The 24284-nt window shown below is 37.7% G+C and overlaps 2 protein-coding genes and 1 pseudogene across 4 annotated transcripts in view; 1 reads left to right on the forward strand and 2 right to left on the reverse strand.

Annotated features, from left to right (window-relative positions):
* Positions 1-425: 425 nt before the first annotated feature.
* On the reverse strand, positions 426-1200 carry LOC137226772 (DNA-directed RNA polymerases I, II, and III subunit RPABC4 pseudogene; annotated as a pseudogene).
* NIPA2 (NIPA magnesium transporter 2) lies at positions 1151-22039 on the forward strand. 3 transcript variants are annotated; one of them, XM_067742333.1, is made up of 7 exons: positions 1152-1291; positions 3295-3463; positions 6175-6405; positions 7800-7856; positions 15083-15173; positions 16366-16526; positions 19885-22039. In XM_067742333.1, exons 3-7 carry the CDS (start codon positions 6267-6269, stop codon positions 20517-20519), a joined length of 1083 nt encoding a protein of 360 aa, XP_067598434.1. In that variant the 5' UTR covers positions 1152-1291; positions 3295-3463; positions 6175-6266; the 3' UTR covers positions 20520-22039. The 3 variants fall into 3 exon arrangements, with proteins under 3 accessions (XP_067598432.1, XP_067598435.1, XP_067598434.1); XM_067742331.1 differs by lacking the exon at positions 3295-3463 and having other exon boundaries at positions 1151-1291; XM_067742334.1 differs by lacking the exons at positions 3295-3463; positions 7800-7856 and having other exon boundaries at positions 1151-1291.
* Positions 22040-22482: 443 nt separating this feature from the next.
* Positions 22483-24284, reverse strand: part of CYFIP1 (cytoplasmic FMR1 interacting protein 1) — a 93685-nt gene continuing 91883 nt past the window's right edge. Inside the window, 1 exon segment of the mRNA XM_067742330.1 lies at positions 22483-23299. Within this exon segment, the coding sequence (XP_067598431.1) occupies positions 23135-23299 (165 nt within the window). The 3' untranslated portion in view covers positions 22483-23134.

Raw genomic sequence — 24284 nt, forward strand, 5'->3', positions numbered from 1 at the left:
AGGTATTGAACACAGGGCCATGGCAGGGAGAGCACCAAGTCCTAACCACTGGACCACCAGGGAACTTTGTTTTGGAACTCTAACTCCCAAGACAAATCTTAATTTAGGCCTTTTGTATAGGTGTTAGAATGCTAGTCCATGTTTTCCTGTTCCTTAAATTATGTGTTCTCCATGTTTTAGAAGGAGGTAGACCAATTTCATAATTATTTTCTTTGAGCTATATTAGTTTCATTTTTGACATAATTGCATTTAATGGAAGTTAACAGTATAAGTATTCATAGATATTGGTGAAATCAGTAGTGAAAATTAAGTGTGTTAAAGTTTAGAAAGAACAAGCTGAAAATTCTAAGAGTCTGAGTGTGTTTAAAATTTGAATAGTTTATTTTCAGAATTCTCCCTTAGCTGTGGAATTCTTAAGGACAGGAACTTCTGGTCATCTTTATAACTCCAGTGCCTGGCACATCGTAGCTACTCAGTGTATGTTTCTTGAACAGATGGCCACATATAAATAAACAGTAACAGCCAGGGGTAGGGGATTGGGACCTTCCACCTGAGTCCCTTTAAGAGGTAACATGGGCAGGTTACCACCTGGAGCTCGTCATATCTGGTTTGGGAACCTAGAGGAAGTGAAACTTAGCAAGTTTTCTTTTTTAGCTGTCTTTAAACCTGGCCCTGCCTCATAGCTAATCCTTAAGAAATAAAAAATAATCTCTGTTTCAGGCTCTCTTGGCTATGATTGACCTTCAGTTACACAGAGTAGGAATAGAACATTACCAGGTCAGCGAATAGTGAAGCAACTATTCCTTTCAGGACATTCACACTGATGTCCTATTTTCTTTCCTTTTTTTTTTAATTGAACAAAAAGTAATATCTTTATATAATAGATCTCTAAATACAATATGGTTTTTAAAATGAAATTATGTATATATAGTTGTATTCATGAAGTACACTAATCAAAAGCTATACAACAACATTAACAGCAAATCCAAATACAAACGAAGATAGTCCTCAGAATTTCATGTTTCACCGAGCATCAAAAACCACCCATCTTTTAGTCCTTTTCTTGTGCATTATTCTGTATCCACATTCTCTGCCTCAGACTGGATCCCGTAATTTTATTTCATTTTCTGTGTGACATTCTCCACAGGTATATATCACTGGCTGCTGCTTTGGGGGTTGAACGTCCTTCTGTGTGTCCATTGTTGTCCCCACATAGTGCGGAGGAACTTCTCTGCACTTCCAAGCAGATTCCGACTTGCCGCTGTGTCCACGGACGTCCTGTTTTCAAACTGTAAGTGAAATGAGATGATTCATTTACTTAGTTTAGTGGCTGAAGGCTGCTTTATAACTTGATGGCATGTAACTTTTATGTTACTTGGCACCCTTCCCCACCCACATACACATCATTGTAGTTCAGTAAGTGAACGAACAAGCACAACAAATAACCTTAATTCTAGAAAAGCTTATAAATCATATTTGCCACTATAAATGAGTGCCTTTTGTGGAGAAACCACTACAAAGAACCAGTCATTGTCTTTAAGAAACTTAGAATTTATCTTTGAACATACAACAGTAATTAAGAAATAAATTTTATGAAGCTGTCTGTAAATAAAATGAGTGCAAAGGAGAGAAAATGCCTGTGGGCTATAGTTACTCGAGAAGTCTTTGTAGCATAGCTTGAAGTGTGACCTGGCCTGGAGTGAAGAGCAGCCTCTAAGTAGTGGAAAGGAGGATGGGAGGGCTGTAGTGTGGCTGGGCACTGATGACTTGTCTCAAGAGAGCCATGATCCTGTGTTGGGAAATGAAGTGGGCACGAGGGGTACAGCTCTCCAGAGCCACATGCATAATAAATGATTGACCCAACTGCTCAAAAAAGGCCTTCTCTCTACTTTTGTGTGTTTGAAATTTTCCACAATAAGTCAATAGCAATTAAAAAAAAGAGGGAAAAAGATTTTAAATAGCATCATGCAACTTTATGTAACAAGTGGAAAAAATTTATATGTAGACATAGTAAAGTTAAGAATAGTGAACTTTCAGTTCACTATTTGGATAAAATGAGGAAGATTGGATAAAATGAGTAAGATTACATTATAAAATGAGTAATCTTACTCATTATAAAATGAATAAGATTACATTATAAAATGAGTAAGATTACATTATAAGGTATTTGTTTAATCACCTCTTCTTCACTTTGTTGGTTGGGGGTAGGGTGCGGATTCCCTCCCTTTGACACTGGACACGTGAGAGCAGTTTATTAGACAGCAGTTTATTAGTCACTTTTACTCATCGAGGAGGAGGACACCGCATACCACACAGGGCCACACGGGGGCTGCAGAGAAAGAACCAGGGACTGTGGAGGCAGGCTTTGTAGTGCAAGAGGTTGAGGGGCCCCTTGGCTCCTGCAGGAGGATGTGATTAGCTGGTTTTAATAATTCTGCAGTCTGTCAAGGCAGTGAAGCCCACTACTCAAGGATAAGCAGGAAATGTGCCTGGTCCCCGTGATAAGTAGAGTTGTTTGGCTTCGGGACCTAGCCATGAAAGCAGAGTGGGGGAGGGCAGGAACTTGTGGTCAGGTCATCCCAGTTTTACCAGGTGTCAAGGCAGCACAATATATTGGGTCTTAATTTTAGACCTTACACCACTAACTCGCCTTTAGTGAAATTTAACATTAAGTGTTAGTAAATATTAGTAAATTAGTAGTTACACATTTGGCATTTGAAGGTCAGGTTTATATAATTAAAGTCTGAATTTGTATTTGTGAGGCTATCATTGTACTGGGATTGGAATTACAGATAAACCTGACTTGTTTCTGGGTATCATCCTTGCAGATAACAAAGTTCCATCTTATTGATTCCAGAACATTCAGACTATAATTTGGCTTGTTCTGTTCAGACCTTCAAAAGGGAGATTTTTGAAGATTTAAGTAGTTACTTCCTCAGTAGAACTTGTATGAATCATAATTACGAACATTGTTCCATGAACGTAACGGTTGAAGGAAGAGGTTTCATTAAAGTTAGGTGACTCTTGCTCATTAGAAGGATATACCTGCCAAGTGGGCTGACGTGTTTGGTAGCCAGGTTTCTTTACTCCCATTTTCCAGCCGTTATTACTATTATCTTTGCATGTTCACTTGTATGTGGTACTATGACTTCCCAGTATACTTTGACAACTTTTTACAGTTCTTCAGTTTATAGTCTATAAAATAGTGGTTACATTTTAGGATGCTGATATGAGTGATGCAGTGGTTTTCTGTCCACTAATGACCACTCATGAATAGCCAACTTTATTTTTTAGGACCAATTATATGATTCCAAACATGTATTGAGACATGAGACTGCCAGATAGCTGAGTACACAGGATAAAAAAAGGTGACTCGTGCAGGAACCCAGGAGCTGGCATTCTGCTGAGGGTGACTGGGCCATAAACCTGGATAAACCAGTTGTTCACGGTGTGGTGGGAACCTGTAAGCACTTGTTTTTGTTATAATTTTTTTTTTCTTTTGGTGATAGAGCAGTTTAATTATAGATTTGAAATTTATCTTTCATTTTTGTACTTTTACTTATTGATAAGAAGTAGAAGTAAAGGAATTGATTCAAACTAAGCCACCAGATTTGAAAAACTATAGCATATTTGCAGAGAGCTTCATTCCTTTGTGTTTAAGTATATTGTCAAATCTTTGGTATTCAATTACAGTAAGTACCGTTTTTAAGATGTTTTTTCATACCTGGAAGTTTAGTGTCAAAAGTTTTGTTTGTTTGTTTTGAGGTATAATTAACCTGTAATGCTATGTTAGTTCTGAGTGTACAACATAGTGATTTGATATTTCTCTATGTTACAGAAATGATCACCATAATAAGCCTAGTTACCATCTATCACCATGCGAAGATATTACATTGTTATTGACTGTATTCCCCATAGTGTACCTTTCATCCCGGTTTCATTTATTTTGTAACTGGAAGTTTGTACCCCTTAATCTCCCTCACCTATTTCTCTTATCCCCCAACCCCCTGTTATAATCTGTCGCTTGTCTGTCTCCCCATTGAAGTGTAAAAGCTATTACCATTTTATCCAGAGAGCTTATCATAATGCTTAGTGCACATAGCATATGTTCAGTAAAAGCTGTTTGAGTGGTTGGATAAGGTAATTGAGGGGCTAGGTAGATAGGAAGTTAAGTTCCTTTTATGAAAAGCCTGAGTCCCATAACCTGAAGAATGGAAACATTTGGCTAGTTAGTGAGGGTTAATGACTAAGGATCCTGACTGAGTTGCAGATTAGTTCTGGGATTCAGTTGTTAAATTGTGGGACTAAAAATCTCAGGACATACCAGAAAGTTGGACTGGCAGTTAGTTATAACCAATCATAAATCTTGCAGCTAAGTAAATGTTTTTACCTCCACTTTCTACACTTTGCTTTAGTTTGTTTGTCAGCAGAGTTCTGAGTTTTGGCTATTTGGAAAAAAAATTGCAGTCTTTGGTATGCCACTGCATCCTTTCTGGCCTTATGACTCAAGTCCTCTAGGTCCCATGGCCCTCATGTTCTCTAAAAAGTCCACCAGTACTATACATACACCCTGGCAAACATCTGTCTGTTAGAATCATCATCCTCTGCTCACAAAATAATGTGACATCTGCCTTCTCCTTACACACCCCCAAATAGGCTAAATAAGAAATAAATTACCAAATGCTTATGTCTACATAGATTTCTAAGAAGAAAATATATGAGTGAGAAAATTTTTTCTCTGTATAGATTATTCAAAAAGGACACATTTGTGAAATTGGTAAATGTATTTGCAGACTAGATTTGTATGTTTTTATGCCTGACTTTCATTCTGGAGAAGTTTTTTTTCTTTTTCTTTTTTGGTGAAACTAACTTTTAAAATATGTATTTATTTATTTTTATTTATTTATTTATTTAACTTTTGGCCACACTGCACTGCATGCAGGATCTTAGTTCCCCGACCAGGGATTGAACCTGTACCCCCTGCAGTGGGAGCACAGAGTCATAACCACTGGACTGGCAGGGAAGTCCCTAGAAGGTTTTGTCTTAAAAGCAAAGTTTTGTTACTATGGACTATCCAGCTAAGACTGGAAACATTTTAAAAATATGAAACCACAGTTTATAAAATCAATTTAAATGTGGTTTTATTTTTAATTTTTTCCCCAGTTTTATTGTTATAGCTGATATGTAACACTGTACTAGTTTAAGGTGTACCAGATAATGTATATATTACAAAATGATTACCACATTAAGTTTGGTTAACATTCATTACCACACAAGAGTTACACATTTTTTTCTTGTGATGAGAACTTTTAAGATCTACTGCCTTAGCCATGTTCGAATATACAATACGGTATTATTAACTGTGTTACTGTGCTGTACATTACATCCCCATGACTTATTTATCTTGTAACTGGAAGGTTGTACCTTTTAACCACCTTCACTCCTACCCCCTACCCCCTAACTCTGGGAGCTCTCTGTTTCTATTAGTTCAGTGTGTTTTTTTTTTTTTTTTTTCAATTTTATTTATTTATTTATTTATTTATGGCTGTGTTGGGTCATCGTTTCTGTGCGAGGGCTTTCTCTAGTTGCGGCGAGCGGGGGCCACTCTTCATCGCGGTGCGCGGGCCTCTCACTGTCGCGGCCTCTCGTTGCGGAGCACAAGCTCCAGACGCGCAGGCTCAGTAGTTGTGGCTCACGGGCCTAGTTGCTCCGCGGCATGTGGGATCTTCCCAGATCAGGGCTCGAACCCGTGTCCCCCGCATTGGCAGGCAGATTCTCAACCACTGCGCCACCAGGGAAGCCCTAGTTCAGTTTTTGTTTTGGTTTTTTTTTGGTCACACCGCATGGCATGTGGGATCTTAATTCCCCAACCAGGGATCAAACCCTCTCCCCCTGCAGTGGAAGTTTGGAGTCTTAACCACTGAACCGCTAGGGAAGTCCCTATGAGTTCAGTTTTTAAGTATGGTTTTATATCAAGATCCCATCTTTCGCCATAATTGGAAGAAATATAATTAGATTAGCACTAAATACAAATGGTAAATATATTGATGTTAATTAATAGTACCAATAGAAATGTTATTATTTTATGAAAAGAGAAAGAGTAAAATTTTGAATTGTATATGGTCATGCATCCTGTCATTCTGTGAAAAATCTCATTTCTTTTGCATCATTTAGATTTGAAGACTGCATCATCCTGCCTCCAGCACCAGCAGTTTCCCTGTTCTTGATCAATGTGATTCACAGGAATTTTTAAAGTAACAAACGAAATGAGCCAGGGCCGTGGAAAATATGACTTTTATATTGGTCTGGGATTGGCTATGAGCTCCAGCATTTTCATTGGAGGGAGTTTCATTTTGAAAAAAAAAGGCCTTCTGCGACTTGCCAGAAAAGGCTCCATGAGAGCAGGTAGGTTATTTATGCCCTATGTGACTTTGAAATGACATCAGTGTATGCTTATGTACTTGGGTTCTTTGACCGTAGAAGACCGTATCTTCATTCCTAGTGACTATATTTAAAACTTTGAACTGTGCAAGAGTTGTCAATGTTTATAGAGAATCATTTTTGTAATGAGAAAAATAAAAAGTAAGAAGTCAAAATAAGTTAACTACTCGCTCTTGGAGTTATTATCAAAGTGGGAGTAGGGACCAATGCCCAATTAGCATCCAGCCTTTCCTTTAAATTTTGATATGACTGCAGAGAAGGAAATGAAGGTATGTGGATAGAATCAGAATCCTATTGAAGGCTAGGATCTTTTGTCTATGATAGTAAAAGTTTAACTTTTCCTTAGACATTTTTTCTGATGATCTCCAATTGGCAGGAAGGAAAGAGAGGGCTTCCTAAGGTTGAAGTGTACTCAGTTGCGTGAAATTCTGATGGGTGGTGTAGGTTGATCCCCAGAAATTACTGATAAGTCACGAGACCCTGGGGGATGCCCAGTGTGATTGAACCCCCCTGACTTCGTCTGGTGCATCATAACAGCTCTCAGAATTATTTTGCATTCTGGTCATGTTCTGTCATTCAGCCTCTGCCCCAGTTCTGACCTCATAGGAAAACCTGCTTTGGCAGTAAAAAATGTTACCTCCTTCTTTTCTGTGCCATCTCTATGGCCAAACCTAATTAAACTCTCTTAAAACAATGGCCTCTATTAGATTTAGTGCAGAGGGGAGAAAGTATTGGCATATGCTGCTTGAACAAGTGTATCCTCATTCCTAAGGCAGGTACTCATTGCCCATATGGATACGCTTGTCGAGGGGTTCATTCACTTTGGCTTTTTCTTTTGAACAACGGCTTAAGTACTGATTGCTTTCGGATCTTATTAGTTTAGACTGGAGGAAAGTCAAGTGAAAAGGCAGCATGAGCATCCTGGAAGCCCCACACTGTGAGCAGTGCTCAGTCTTTTTATGTCTGGTCAATATAGGACCCCTTTCTCCAAGGTTACTACCTCATAAGTGGGGCTCACCCACACCTAAGTGGCTTGTCCACTATCTGATTCATTTGAAGTTGGGCTACTTCTTACAGGTTCAGTTTCTTTATTTATTGAAACTGAGTTCACAAAACAAAAGAATGAAGTATGAACTGAATATGTGTCACTCACATTCACATGATCCTCACATTCCCTTTTCTAAGATAATCATAAAAATATTATCTAAGAAATCCCGTATGTAATCATGATGAAACCTTTATTCAATGTAGTAATAATTAGCAAATGATATTTTAAAATCTGTCATTACTAATAGTTGTCATAAATTTATTGAAGTCTGGCACTTTTCCAAAGAGGTGAAATATGTTTTCATTCACAGGTCAAGGTGGCCATGCATATCTTAAAGAATGGTTGTGGTGGGCTGGACTGCTATCAAGTATGTATAGAGGACATTTCAAGAAAATATTATAGCTGTATATTGAAATATTTACATATACTATTACAGGCTCATATTACCAGCAGTTTTAAAACTTTAAATAAATTCTGTTTTTGTAAATGAACAAAACACAAAATATGTAAAATTTAAGCCTGTAAAAGTCATTTTGCAGTTTAATAGCTTATTTAATTTGAATGAGAAGACATTTACTTGGTTAAAACATGTCTGATATATATATATGTATTTTTTAAAATTATGCTCAGTTTAAAAAGGTAATTTTGAAAGTGAAAGATCATAGAACACATCCTGTTTTTAATTCCTGTCCCTCCATTAATTTTCATTCTAAATTGGAAATGAGATATGCATTTGAGAAGACTGTCCATGCTTATTTTGATGATTACCTTTTAAAGGGTACATGGAAAAAGTGATCCTTAAGACACTAAGCCTTCAAAGTATTCAAGATTAAATTATGTAAACTTTTTTCTAAGTTTAAGGGCAGTTGAAATAAGAAAGAGACTGATTTGACTATTCATTCAGCAAATATTTCTTGATCAGTTTTTGTATGCCAGTTGTTCTAGGTGCTGGAGATATAGCAAACAGAATACACAAACAAAAAAATTCTTAACCACATGAGACTTTACATTCTACATGGACAACAAAATAAACAAGATAAAATGTGTATTAGTGATAAATGTTAACACTTGCTAGGAGTAAAGTAGGGAAGGGATGTAATAAAGTGAAGGAAGGATAGGTTTAGATTTTAGTTAGGGGGCCAGGGCAGCCCTCCCTGGAAAGATAATATTTGAGTAAAAGACATAAAGGAATTGAGGAAGCTGGCCATATGGATATTTGGGGGAAGAACATTTTAAGCAGGAGGAAGTAATAAATATGAAGGCCACGAGGCAGGACCATGCCTGGCCTTTTAAAGTGTGGTAGGCAGAATCCAAGATAGCCCACAAAGATCCTCATCCCCTGGTGGTCACATCTTTCTATGATCCCCTTTCACACTGAATTAGTGCTGACCTGGTGTGATCAAAGAATACAACGGAATTGATGATGTGACTGAGTTATCAGAGGCGTTAAGGTTTGCCTTGATGATTGTATTGGTCATTCTGAAGCCAGCTGCTGTGCTGGGGGACAGTCAGGCAGCCTGAGGAGAGGTCCCCAGGCTATTACCAGTTACTGACTTACCAGTCATGTGAGTAAGTTATCTTGGAACTGGGTCCTCCGGATTGTAGCAAGGTACAGGTTGCAGATCGTATCTTGACTGCAACCTCTTGAAAAACCCTGAGTGGGAAGTACCTACTGATCAACAGAAACTATGAGAAACCGTTAAGTCTTGACCAACAGAAAACATGGCTTTTGTTGTTTTAAGCTGCCAGTTTTGGGGGGTGCTTTGTTATACAGTACTGGATTACTAAAACCTCAGGAAACATTAAAGAGGCAAGAATAGTAAGGGAGTGGATGTGCAGGGAAGCAGTAAGGGTAAGTTTAGAGAAGTAATAAGGGCCTAGATCATGTGGGGCTTTGTAGGTTATAGAAAGGACTTTGACTTTTATGTTTGATGGGGAGTCATTGGAGGCTTGAGTGAAGAGGTAACCTGATCGGACTCAGGTTTTAATAGGAACTCTCAGGCTGCTGTGTTGAGGCACAGACTGCATAGGTGCAAAAGCAGAGAAACCAGGTGAGAAGCTATTGAAATAATTAGGTAAGAGGTTGTGATGGCATGGACCCAGAGTAATAGCAGTGAGTATGGTGAGAAGTGGTAGAATTTCTGGATGTGTTTTGAAGCTAAAACTAATAAGATTTGCTGAAAATAAGTTAAAAGTCTGGACAGGATATAAAAAACCATCCTCTTAAAAGCATTAAAGAGCTAACATGTTAGTGAAGAATTAGCTAGCCTAGATCAGGGAAAAGCATAGAGCTCAGGATAAGCTGGAGATACTTCTGCCCTAGAGGTAATCGCAGACTCCAGAGCAGGCAGTTGAAAGAGAGAACTTGTGAACTGGACTAATAAGGATCAGTTAGGTGATGCCACTTGGGGAGTCTGGGTGGTGGATATATAGCTGTCATTTATATTTTATTCTGTTTTTCTGAATATTTGAAGTGTTGCATTATTCTTTAAACTTTTGAAAAGAAAATCTTTTAAAATGGGTGGTATATTTAAATCCAGATATATCAATAACTACTGTACACGAAATGCCCCAGTTAAAAGGCAAAGATTATTCTACTGGAATTATAAAAACAAATAACAAACAAAAACAACTACATGCCTTTTACAAGGTCCACTGTAAAACATGAGATACAGAACGGCTGAAAGGGAAGGATGGGAAAACATGCCTGAAAAAAGTTGAGATTTCTGTTATTGATATTAGAAAAAGTATAATTCAAAGCAAAAAACAATACTAGAGACAGAGGACTATTTCTTAAGACAAAGGGTTCAACTCAGGAAGTTTAACAGTTCTAATTTTATTTAATAATATGGCCTTATATACAAAGCAGCAGTTGACAGAATAGCAAGGAGAAATAGACAAATCCAAAATCATACAGTGAGATTTTAATGTAACACTGAGCAGTTGATGGGGAAAGCAGAGTAAAATCTTAAGGTGATAGAAAATTTGAACAGCAGATTTAACACACTTAAGTCACTGAACTCAGCAACTTAAGATCTACATTCTTTTTAAGTGCATGGAATATTGATGCACATGGACTGTTTGCAGGACCATAAAGCCAGTCTTTAATTTTTCAAAGGATTTGATGAAGTCTTTTCACAGATCATTATATTAGAAATAGTAACAAAAAGATATCGTGAAAAACACGTGTGGAAACTTAGAAATATGCTTTATGTAACCCATGGTTCAAAGAAGTCAGAATGGAAATTAAAAAATATTTTTAAAATATGTTTAATTTAGAAAATACTTCAATATGTTGATACAAAGTACAGAATATCATAATTTGTGGAATATAACTGAAGTAATTAGAGTAAAGTTTATGGTTTCAAATAAATATAATTGAAAATGAGAAAGGTGAGGCATCTAGTTCAAGAAAATAGAAAAAGAATGGCAGAATAAACCCCAAAATGTAGAAGGAAATAAAGAGAAAAGCTGAAATTATTTAAATAGAAAACAGGGCATTAAAGCAAACATTTGGGTCTGTGATCAGGATAATGAACTTGGTAAACCTTGAAACTGATCAAGAAAAGGAGAAGGTAGAATAGCTAGGTGATGTAATTAGGGTTTTCTAGGTATTAACAGGATGTTACGAAAAATTTATTCCAGTTGATAAAAAAACGTAGACAGAATATCTTGAAAAGTAAAATTTATCAACACTCATGAGGAAATAGAAAACTGGAATATACTCCTCTAACTTAACACAGTTGAATCTATAATTTTAAAACCTATGCATATGGGACTTCCCTGGTGGTCCAGTGGTAAAGAATCCGCCTTCCAAAGCAGGGGATGTGGGTTTGACCCCTGGTCAGGGAACTAAGATCCCACATGCCACAGGGCAACTAAGCCTGTGCACCTCAACTACTGAGCCTGCACGCCTCAACTAGGGAGCCTGTGTGCCACGACTATAGAACCCACATGCCACAGCTAGAGAGAAAACCTGCACGTCACAACTAGAGAGCCCACGCACCGCAATGAAAGATCCCACATGCCACAACTAAGACCAAACGCAGCCAAAAAAAATACCTTTGCATATACTAAACCTTGGGCCCAGGTGGTTTCATTGGTAAATTTTTCAGTCATTGAAAGAAGAAATAATTGTAGTCTTGAGAAATTTCCTAATAATAGAAAAAGCAGTATATATTCCTTCACTCTTCTTAAAAAGCTAGCATAATTCTAATGCCAAAAGCTGATTAGGACAGGATAAGAAAGGAAAAATCAAGTCTAGTCTCATTCACGAACATATATGTAAAAATTACAAATAAAATGGTATAGCATGAACAAGTTAGATTTATTCTGTTGATGCAAAGTTGGCATAATACTGGAAAACCAATCACTATAATTTACCATGTTAAATTGAAGGAGAAAAATTATTTCAGAAAAATTCAGCTATTCATGACTATAAAGAAACCACTTCAAATTAATAATTTAAGTGAATTTCCTTAATATGATATAGGATTTCTAAGACCAAAAAAAGCCAAAACCAAAAAAAAAAAATGCTAACAAAAGAAAGCCAAAACCAACAATTGCCCAGTAAACGCAAAAATGGGGAAATATTGAAGACTTAACTTTTTGGAACTGGGAACAAGCAAATAACCTCTCATCACTTTTTCAATATTTTACTGGAATTTCTAGCCAATGCAGAAAGTCAAGGGGAGAAAATAGGATTAGAAAGGAACATATAAACTGTTGTTATTTGCTGATTATATGATTGTGGGTATAAGAATTCCAAAGAACATACAGATGAGTTATAAAATTAAAATTTAGCAAGGTTGTTGGATACAAAGTTAGTATACAAAACTTAGCTGTGTTTCTACATATCAGCAACAATTAGAAAATGAAATGTTAAAATGTTACCATCAGCATATAATTTTAAGAAACAGGAATTAGTTATAAATCTAACAAAAGATGGTAAAGATTCCCACAGAGGAAATGAAAACATTACTGAGACGAATAGTAGAGGGATATGTCATTTTCATGGATTGAAAGATTCAACAATATAACAATAGTTTTGTATTTGTATTCAACAAATACAACAATAGTTGTAATTGTAAAATTGTCATTTCTCTCCATGCTCATATATGGATTAATGCTATTCCATTTGAAACTAGGTTGTTAGGTGGTACATGATAATTGATTTTAAATTATGTGTGGAAATACAGAAGTCTAAGAAAAGGAAAGATACTCTTTAAGAAGAAAAGGTGAAAGGACTTGTTCTATTGGATATCAAGACTTAATGAAGTTACACTAATTAAGTCAGGATGGTATTATAACAAGATAGATACATGAGCCAATAGAATAGGTCCATGGGCAGTATATTTATGACAGAGGTGGTATTGATATAGGGAAGGGTACTTTTCAGTAAATATTGCTGTAACAATCCATCTGGAAAAGAAAATAGGGTTCCTACTTCACTCTGTATAAAGATCAACTCCAGGCGGTTTATAAGCTTAAATGTGAAAGCAGAACACTAAAGGATTTAGAGGATAAAGAATTTTGAGACAGATTTCTTGTACAAGTTGTATGAAGCACTAACCATAAAGGAAGATATTTTAAAATTTGACATTGAAATTAAGAACTTTTTTTAAAAAATAAATTTATTTATTTATTTTTGGCTGCGTTGGGCCTTCGTTGCTGTGCGCAGGCTTTCTCTAGTTGCGGCAAGCGGGGGCTGCTCTTCATTGTGGTGCACAGGCTTCTCGTTGCGGTGGCTTCTCTTGTGGAGCACAGGCTCTAGGCGAGTGGGCTTCAGTCGTTGTGGCACGTGGGCTGAGTAGTTGGGGCGTGCGAGCTCAGTAGTCAGGGTGCATGGGCTTAGTTGCTCCATGGCATGGGGAATCTTCCTGGACCAGGGCTTTGAATCCGTGTCCCCTGCACTGGCAGGTGGATTCTTAACCACTGCGCCACCAGGGAAGCCCCAAGATCTTTTTTCTTTTCTTTTTTTTAAATAAATTTATTTTATTATTTTATTTTTTGGCTGTGTTTGGTTTTTGTTGCTGCGTGCAGGCTTTTCTCTGGTTGCGGTGAGCGGGGGCTACTCTTCGTTGCAGTGCGCAGGCTTCTCATCGTGGTGGCTTCTCTTGTTGCGGAGCATGGGCTCTAGGCGCGTGGGCTTCAGTAGTTGTGGTGCGTGGGCTTCAGTAGTTGTGGCACACGGGCTCTAGAGCGCAGGCTCAGTAGTTGTGGCACACGGGCTTAGTTGCTCCACGGCATGTGGGATCTTCCCAGACCAGGGCTCGAACCCGTGTCCGCTGGATTGGCAGGTGGATTCTTAACCACTGTGCCACCAGGGAAGCCCCCAAGAACTTTTTTGATTACAAGAGTTTAAGAGAGTAAAAAAAAGCAGGTCATGGTATTAAAAAAAAATGCTTTTAACCAACAAAAGATTTGTGTTCAAAATATATAAAGAATTACCTAGAATCAATAAGAGAAAACAAATAGCTTAATAGACAGAGAAAAACCTTGAACAGCTACTTCACTAAAAGATTTCACTTGGCCAATAAATATGAAAAGGGAAAATGCAAATTGAAAGCATAATAAAATAATCCCATTTCCCATTAACAGATTAGCCAACTTTAAAATCTGACAATACTAAATGTTGGGGAGAGTGAGAGACAAAGGATATTTGGCATAACCATTTTGAAAATAGTAGCCAAGAGTGATCATTTTATGAGATCACATGTCCCTCTCCTGCTAAAATTCCCCAGTGGCTTTTCAGCTCAGTTAAAATCCATTGTGAGACTCTCCCTGGCTTCTCTCCCCCTGGCTCGCTTTGCTGGAGCCACCCTGGCTTCCTTGCTGTTCAGACATGCCAGGCATTGTCTTGAGTCAAAGTTCTGTACTTGCTCTTCTCCCTGCTTGGGATGTCTCTCCCCCTTCCCCATACCCATAGCTGCTGGTAAATCCCTCACTCCATATCAGATTGGTCAGAATTACCTATCAGAGCATCTTTGCCTGGCACCATGTCCTGCCCGTCACCAGCTCTCCATTCCTTTCCCTTGCTTTGTTTTCTTCATAGCACACTTAAATACTTGACATACGTGTTTTGTCTGTTTTCCCTCACTAAAATGTAACTCTTAGGAGGGTGGTATCTTTATTTTGCTCCCTGATGTATTTCCTGATGTTAGAACAGCATCTGGCACATAGTAGGAACCTAAGAATACCTTTTGAATGTAAGAGTTGGGTTTTAAAAAAGAAAAGAGCTAGTGAAAAAGACTTGGGAGAAGTGCTTTCATATCATTTTTAGCTGATTTGTGTTTGTTGTCATAGGATGTAAATATCTATTAAAATTTTTAATTTAAAAAACACCTATATAAACATAAATTAGATGTCTTCCATTGAAATTATAGATTTGTATTGTTTCTAATGGGTTTGAACTCTATTCTAATGTTGCTAATTTACAGGAGAACCCTTGTGAATAGATGGGAGAAAATACAGAAATTACTAGATATGATTGAAATAGTATGTTAAAAAATAAATGTAAATGAAATGCAGGCATTTCCGTTTTGACTAGATATGTTCCTATCTGAGAGTTTTCTCTTGTTGTCTGTCTCCAAGTGGGAGCTGGCGAGGTGGCCAACTTTGCTGCGTATGCCTTTGCACCAGCCACCCTAGTGACTCCGTTAGGGGCACTCAGTGTCCTAGTGAGGTAAGGACCCTACTCATCACATGTAGAAACAACAGCTAGGGTTTCAGCCTTCAACCTGTGAAGTTTTCAGTACCATCTAACCACACATGGTCTGCATAATTTATGTTTAAGCAACGTGGAGAACTTTTTATGCTGCGTAGTAATTTGCTTTTGAAATGTTACCCTCTGTGTGGAGGCAAGCTATCAAGTTGTGGGAGAAGATGCTTTTATTCTTTGTCTTGCTTGTGTTCAAAGTCAGCACTAGTTCTACTTTAATTTCAGTTTTTTAAAACTCCAAGTTGCACTTGTTACAATATTTATCATTTGATACATGTATACTTTGGTAGGTGGTGGTTGGTGATGAATAGATTTCTGTACCTTCTACAGAAAATCATTGATTGGGGCATGGTTGAAGACTGGCCCAGGATCCTTGTTTGGAAGGAGCAGTACAAGACTTGTCCTGTTTCTGTTATTTTAATCATTAGCCCAAACAGCTAAGCCCATATTGAAGTCTGGATTTTGGCTACTATTCCCAAAGTTGGTTGGTTGATAGGTATTTTTATTTTTAAAGATAGTACTTTATAAATCAATGTAGTATGCAAATTATATAATTTTCAAGATACTATATATTATACATAATATATAAAGATATAAGATGTTATGTATTATATATAATAAATAAAGATATATTATGGCATGTGTCTTTTATCCTTAATTTTTGTATATTATGCCATTATTATATTTATAGGTTTATATTTTTTAAAGATTTTGATAAAACTAGTTATAAATTATTAAAACTTGATAATATAATAGGCAAATTACATAGAATTAAATGAAAATGTACAAATGATGCATCAACCAGTAGGGATAAATTAAAGTTGAGCAAATATTAAGCATTGGTTTGGACATAGATTCTTAAATAGAATATACATTTGTACCATAGCTCTGTTAATTATAAATTTCACATTGATGTACTACAGTAGAAAGATGGTAACTATACTGGTTTAGTGTATGATGAAACAGGTGGTTCCCAGAAACTTTCGTTTTATGATTGAATTTGCATTTTCTTTACTTTGGCTGAAAGCCAGAATCTTTATAAGCTCACAGTGTTTTTAGTTTGAGTTCATTAGTTTAAATTCTGAGTTGTGTTGATATTTAAAAATGAGAAAAGTAGCTGATTATTTTAATATTCTCCACCTTCTCCCCATTTTAGTGCTATTCTTTCTTCATACTTTCTAAATGAAAGACTTAACCTTCATGGAAAAATTGGATGTTTGCTAAGTATTCTGGGATCTACAGTTATGGTTATTCATGCTCCAAAAGAAGAGGAGATTGAGACTTTAAATGAAATGTCTCACAAGCTAGGAGATCCAGGTAAAAAAAAAGAAAAGCTTTATTGGTCTTACTGTATTTTACTTTTCAACATAGTTTTTATTGAATCAAAATTTTATGTGCATATGAAGAGGCCAGTTGTCCTACAAGGCTTATCAGGGAAATTGCAGTCATTTTCTTCCCCTGGCAGCCCCTCCGCCCTTGTTTCTTTTGTTCTTTAACTTGGTATCTCTAAATCAGGGGTCCCCAACCCCCAGGCCGCGGACTGGTACCGGGCCGAGGCCTGTTAGGAACTGGGCCGCCCGGTAGGAGGTGAGCAGCAAATGAGCAAAGCTTCACCTGCCCCTGCCGCCGCCCATCGCTCGCATTACTGCCTGAACCATCCCCCACCCCCACCACCAGTCTTCCACAAAACCAGCCTCTGGTGCCAAAAGGGTCGGGGCTGCTGCTCTAAATAACATGCTATATTGCTACTACCTCCTTGCCTTTAGGCATTATTATATCTATTACCAGTTGTATCTATTTAGTTTTGTTTAAATGATTTGTTTTACATTATTGTCACTACATAACTTTTATTCTCAGCTTGGACATACCGTACATTATGATTACTTTTCCCTTCCTTTCTTGTGACTTCTGATTTTCCTGAACTAATAATGATCTTATTTGCTTAGTTTTCTACAAATTTATCAGTCCATTCTGAAATTTTTCCCCTGTGATCTAATTCTACTCTCAGTAATTTCAGACATATTTGGTGTTCCTGCAGTGTCATCTCTTATGGAACTCTCTCTCTAAGAGCCTTGTTTGGCCTCAATTTAGACTGATGTCTTGAGGCCACTAGCAGAGTCAACATCCTGGGTTCCTTCACCAGCATCCTGGGGGATCCCTTTCACTTTTGTTTTTTCGTGGATCTCTTATCTCCCAAATCCTGGGTTTGCACCCTCATTTTGCTGGAGCCACTCTTGTAGGAGACAAGAGAGGCACACAAGAGAGACTTTTTGAGACCCTGCATATATCAAGATGTCTTTAATCTACCATGACCTTATTATCTTCTCACTTCCAGTATTGCTGCTGAGAAATCAAACACAATTGATTTTTTTTTTTATTTTTGGTTACCTGACCAGGGATTGAACCTGGGTCCTTGGCAGTGAAAGCGTGGAGTCCTAACCACTGGACCGCCTGGGAATTCCTGATTCTTTATCTTTTATATGAGACTGATCTTTGGAAACATGTAGGGATGTCCTCTTTGCCCTCATTGTCTGACATTTCCCAGTAATGTGCCTAGATGCGGGTTAATTTTTATCCATTGTGTTAGGTACTTGATGTATCTTTTTTAATTTAAAAAATCATGCCTTACGCTAGAAGCAATTGAAATACTTCTTTGATACTCTTCTTTTTGTGAAATTCTTCTTATTCTTCTTGTTGATTGGACCTCCTGAACTAGACCATCAATTTTCTTACATATTTTTTCCCCATTTTGCCTTTTTACTGTCTTTTGGGGAGATTTCCTCAAATCTTCCAACCCTTCTTTTGAGTTTTTAGTTCTGCTATTGTATTTTTAATTCCAAGAGCTTGGCTTTGTACTTTGATTCCTTTTTTTTTTTTTTTTTTTTGGTGGCAAAAAACACATAACAAATTCACCCTCCCAACCAGTTTCCAGATGTACAGTACAGTATTGTCAGCCACATGCATGGTATGGTGCATCAGGTCCCTGGAGAGTCCTAGGTATTTTAAAGTCTTTATCCGAAAACTTTAATATTTGTGGGCCTCTTTCTATGGTCTGTTTTTTCTTTTGTTTTCAGTCATTTAGTTTTGTCTTTGGACAGTTTCAGTTGAATGCTGGCCATAGTGTATTAAAAAGTGTAAAGGCTCTAAGTGATGTTTTCTTCCTTCAGAGGGAATTTAAATTTCTTTGGGTAGGCAGATAAGAGTAAGCAGATGACCTTCAACCTGTAAGCTGGGGCTAGTTTTTTTCCATTTTGCCATTATTCTTGGTCAGAGCCCTTCTGGCTCCCAACTGATAGGCTAGGACTCTCCAGCTTGGCGAGCTGTGGATTGCCAGTGTCTTGTCTCGGCAGCCCCAAGACAAGGCGGGCCTCTCTGCTTAGTCCTTTGGCCTCCTCACCAGGCTGTCCACTTGGCCCCTCTGACTAGGCGTGTACAGCTCTGTGCCCACAGACACCACACAGAAAATTCGCGTGCGCCTCTTCAGTTCCCTCCTTTCTGCAATCTTGGCCTGTTTTGTCCCAGCTACTTAGCCTAAAATTCTCACTTTTTCTTTTTTTTTACCTCCTCTGCTGAAACATCCATAAGCCCCAGGTTACCACTCTCTGCTGGCCTTCATGCCTATCCTCACTCCTGCTCTAGGTTTGGTGTTTGCCCTGAGGGAACAAGCAGAGGTGTTGGTGCAACCTCAGAGTACTTTCTCTCCAGATTTTGACTGCTTTGATTCCTCTCATATTTCATCTTTGTCTGTCTGAGGAAATTAATGGTAGTTTTTATTGATTTGGGGGGGATGGTAATTTGTCTAATTTGAAGTTTCCTTCTAGACAGAATTAGAGGAGTAAAAAGGTTAAATTTCCTCATCTTAAAATGCAGATGACAGCGTCTGTACTGCAGGGTAATTGTCAGTTGAATGAGTTAATCGGTGCAAATTGCTGAGACAAGTGCCTGGCCCATGGTGCTACACAATCATTACTATTATCATGCTGGGTTCAATTCTCCATATCCAACCTGAACCCTGACAGTTATTTTCATGTTCTCTTACTGATTTGTTTTTTACCCCAGTGGTTGTCCCTAGATATTTTAAAAATTTACTCATTTTAGACAAATGTTGTTTAGCATCTATAAATCGTTGAGCATTCAAGGTCATCTCATGATTTCTCTCCACTAGTTTCTGATTCTGTCTTTGGAGTTAGAGCACCCCAGTGGGTGGGAAGTAGTACAATATTCTAGGATAGACAGCTGTGAATCAGCCTGATGCCATTTTCTGTAAGTTTGACCCTTTAACAACACAAGGGTTAGGAGCACCCGAGAAAACCCACTTACAGTCCATCCTCCACACCTGAGGTTCCACAGCCACAGATTCAGCCCTCAGACTGTGTAGGACTGCAGTATGTATTAGGAAAACAATCCACATATAATTGGATCCACGCAGCTCAATCCCATGTTGATCAAGGGATATCTGTATAATTATGAGGCCTAAGACGCTACTTTAAAAGTGTTACATGTATAATAATTGGTGAATATGAAGCATAGTTTAATCTTCCAGTGTGTACTTCTAACTAAATTTTTATGAATGTGCTTTTTTGCTGGGGCAGCAAAAGAAAGCTGATTTTTATGTTAAGGCCACTTCTTTCTCCTTCCTATTGAGGACTTAAATATTTGACTTTGCCTCCTCCAGGTTTTGTGGTCTTTGCAACACTTGTGGTCATTGTGTCCTTGATATTAATCTTTGTGGTGGGACCTCGCCATGGACAGACAAACATTCTTGTGTATATCACAATCTGCTCTGTAATTGGAGCGTTTTCAGTCTCCTGTGTTAAGGGCCTGGGCATTGCTATCAAAGAGCTGTTTGCTGGAAAGCCTGTGCTGCGACATCCCCTGGCCTGGATTCTGCTGCTGAGCCTTATAGTCTGTGTGAGCACACAGATTAATTACCTGAACAGGGCCCTGGACATATTCAACACTTCCATCGTGACTCCAATATATTATGTATTCTTTACAACATCGGTTTTAACTTGCTCAGCTATTCTTTTTAAGGAGTGGCAAGATATGCCTGTTGATGATGTCATTGGTACTCTGAGTGGCTTCTTTACAATCATTGTGGGAATATTCTTATTGCATGCCTTTAAAGACGTCAACTTTAGTCTCGCAAGTCTGCCTGTGTCTTTTCGGAAAGATGAAAAAGTAATGAATGGCAGTCTCTGTAATATGTATGAAGTTCTTAATAATAATGAAGAGAGCTTAACCTGTGGAATTGAACAACACACTGCTGAAAATATCTCCCGAAGAAATGGAAATCTGACAGCTTTTTAATAAGAAAGATGTAATTAAAAGGTTAATCTATAATTGTGTTATAAAGTGAACTTGAGTATCAGAATGTGTCTGAAAAAGCATTGTTCTCAAATAATGTTCTCTAGAGACAATCTTTTTTAAGGTTTCACTAATCTGGACCAACAAATTACTTTTCTTATATTTAAATGATGGTAGCTCACTAAAATGACCTCAGTACATGGCCACTTTCTTTTAATATTGTATTATTATAGAGGTATTTTAAATTTTCCTTCACCAAAATCTAAATGCACTAATGACAGTTTTAAGTCTATAAAAATGCTTTATTTTTTCATTGGTGATGAAACTCTGAAATGTATATTTGTCATGCCCACTCTATCAATTCTTGACCATTTTAAGGCTTTTTGATTTAAAAAAACAAAATTAACTCAATACCTTATCCTGTAATTTACCTTACCTGTAAAAATGACTCCCATTTGATGAATTATTTTAATTTTGAAATGTTAATTTAAGAGACTCCTAAGTTATTAAATGAAGGAAACTCTTTTACAACAAAAACAAAAAAGGTAGGAAATCACCACACTGAAATACTTCTCAGGCAGTGAGTTGTCACCGTGAACGTCTGATGGCCTTCCTAGATGGCACCTTGTTAATAAACCAGCGTACCCTTTGTCGGACTACAGCCTGGCTGGTTTTATTCTTCAGTTACTCAGTAATCCCTTGATGCCTGGAACCTTGATTACCATTTTTACATCAGCTCTTGTACTTTTACATATATTTTCATAAGGAGTTATATTGTCATTTAGCTCTTCTAACAACTCTGGGAAATGAAGTCAGAAGACTAGGGTAATTTCTTAAATTTAGCTCATATTGAAATAAAAAGACAAATTGAAACGAAGTTCTTTTCTAAGTCTGAATGCTCAGAATAAACAGGATATTTGTAAAATATGGTTTCCTTGTACCACATATTTTACTTTGCTTTGTTTGGACCACTATATATTTTGGTTTTTTAAAAAATGTCCATAAAAGAAAGTTTACAGAAAACTTCAAAAATATGCAAAAAAGGTAGAGTACTATAATTAATTCTATGCAGCTTCAAAACCTGTCACTGATTGGCCCCAAAAATACTGACAACTAATTTGGGTCAGTATCTGGGTTGGGCTTGTTTCCATTCTGCTGCTCCTGCCCAAGGCCCCACAGCTTGGCCCACTGTGTAAGTAGCCACCACAGGAGCCTCACTGTTCACTGGCTTTATCAATCAGGGCAAAGCTGACAGTTTTCAAGTTTCATGAAATAAATTCCATTTTCCCAGTATTGTATCATTGACCCTCTAAGGAGCCTTTGTAGACATTTTTTTCTAACTGCCTCTCTCCATGTAATTTTAACACCACAGATATAACTCTATATTTGTTTATGTACTGTATCTATATCTGTGCTTTGTATACAATAGATAAAAACCAATTTTCACTCCCTTGGGTGTGATATTGCCCTCATTGAGAATGCACAGGTTATTAGTAATAAATTCTTAATTATTTAACATCTTACAGCACTTGAAATTTTTATTTGGTTATTAAGTCTTATAAAACTCAGTAGTGTAAATTATTTAAATTTACTCATTAAACTTAAGTTTTCATCATATTCTATACTTTCATTACAGGGTGAGCACAGCTGCTACCTCTTAATCTGCAGCAGAATGCTGGCCCCAGGGTTATTATTTCACATTACAGTTATGTTTTATGTAACTCAAGGTTAAACAGTACAACAGAATAGTTCACAGACTATATTTGGTGCCATGGATGATGCACCTGGACTTTTTGGTATTAACGTTTTTAAAGCCATATGGAAGCTTTACTATCATGATCTTGTCCCTTCTCCCAAGGCTGCAGGTAACCTAGACTCCTGGCCTGGTTTGTGCACTCGAGTGAGGAGAGAGAGTACCTTGCCCAAGCCAGGGCTCATAGGGAGGGTCACAGTAAATGAACACAAACAGGTTTCATTAGTTTTATTTCTGTAACCTTTAAATCATACCTCACAAATTAGATTTTGTCACAACTGGATTTAAGCAGAAGCAGAGAAATCAAGTTCACTATTTTCTGAAACACTGACACAAAAAGGGGAAAGAAACAAATGACTTAGAAAAGGTTTTCATAAAAAAACTGGAAAAATCCCTAAACAAAAGCTAAATAATCATTAAGTTTAATTCTAATTGGTAATGGGTTTTATCACAATTAGCTGGTAATTAAGGTTCTTGCTTAAGTTCACAAGTCTTTCCCTAAATGTTACGGATCCTTTGTTAAAGGATAAATGGATGAACTCAGCAGCACTTCATAACATAGCTAGCTGTTGGAACATTCCATAGAAAAATGGAAAATAATTTTGTAAGGACGTGATGGCAACCCTCAGCAGCCAAATCCTCCGACTTTCCAATTACCAAAAGTATATACAATTTTAGTGTAGAAAAATAAGTCAACTTTATAAAATTAAGCTTTTAGATTGAAAACACCCCCTTTAACAGGCACAGAGATACTGAAAAATAGTTCCTAAAAATCTAACTAGCTTATGGAAAGAAAAACATGCCCTTATAGTTCTTAAATGCAGTCAGTACTGGGACTCTTCAAAAACAGGTGCTACACATGCCCTCAGCTGCTGGCCAGAGACTGGTGGATAGGTGGCTGAAAGCAGCGAACGTGTTCCACAGGCGTGCTCTCTCCATCGCCCGACTTCAAGTACTTGTCCAAGATAGTGATAATCTCATCATTTAGAATCTGGAACTTGCGAATTCTCTCCACCATCTTCTTCAAAGGCTACATACAACAGTTAAAATTAAGATGTTTTACTAATAACAGTTACACATTTATTCTTCATGTGTCAAAATGTCAGGATTTTCATATTTTCTCAGAAAAATTATAGCAAACTGCTGACACGTACCATCTCATTAATGTAACTATTGGACCGATGAATATATTTTGCAACATTTCTCTGTTGGTTTCATGCTACTAACTGTAGATTCATTTGTGAAACTTAAAGACCTATTTATTTAACAAACAGGTATTAAGAACCTATAGGACACCTCCTAAAAGCCAGGAATGTAAAGATGAAGATAATGTGGACAATGGGGAAAGACCAGTAAACTAGTAATAACACAAGTTTTAAATATTTCCAGTTACTGTGGACAGGATGCTTTGACAGACCTTCATGCTATAATAGAACCGGATAAAAAAACCCACATGCACTGCTGGTTCTGTCTATGCAGGAAGTAAAGCAAAAGCCAGGACTTCCTCAGGGATAGATGCCACCAGCAGCAGTGGGATGAGGAGACAGGCTGGGCAGTAAGCAAGGTGGACTACACCTGGAGACTCTCCACGAAGCCTGGACCTCTCATTAGGCTAAAGTGGTCCCAAGTTGGTAATAATTCTGGGAGATGAACAGTAAATGAAAATCCTAGGGAAAAACCCTATCAAACAAGAGCTGCCAAATAAATAAAATCCAACACACGGGGACTTCCCTGGTGGTCCAGTGGTAAAGAATCTGCCTTCCAATGCAGGGGACGCTGGTTTGATCCCTGGTCAGGGAACTAAGATCCCACATGCAGCGGGACAGCTAAGCCTGCACGCCACAACTACTACAGAGCCCGCGCACCTCAACTAGAGAGTCTGCATGCCTCAAATTACAGAGCCCGTGTGCTCTGGACCCTGCGCGCCACAACTAGAGAGAAAACCCGCGTGCCACAACTAGAGAGAAACCTGCGTGCCGCAACGAAGAGCCTGTGTGCCGCAGTGAGATCCCACG

The sequence above is a fragment of the Pseudorca crassidens genome, chromosome 6, assembly GCF_039906515.1.
Source record: "Pseudorca crassidens isolate mPseCra1 chromosome 6, mPseCra1.hap1, whole genome shotgun sequence".
Lineage (NCBI taxonomy): Eukaryota > Metazoa > Chordata > Mammalia > Artiodactyla > Delphinidae > Pseudorca > Pseudorca crassidens.

Coding starts and splice junctions, on each gene's coding strand:
- NIPA2 (XM_067742331.1), top strand. CDS start 6,267: ATGAGCCAGGGCCGTGGAAAATATGACTTTTATATTGGTCTGGGATTG. Junction 6,406..7,799: donor AAAAGGCTCCATGAGAGCAG/GTAGGTTATTTA, acceptor TTTCATTCACAG/GTCAAGGTGGCCATGCATAT. Junction 16,527..19,884: donor TCACAAGCTAGGAGATCCAG/GTAAAAAAAAAG, acceptor TGCCTCCTCCAG/GTTTTGTGGTCTTTGCAACA.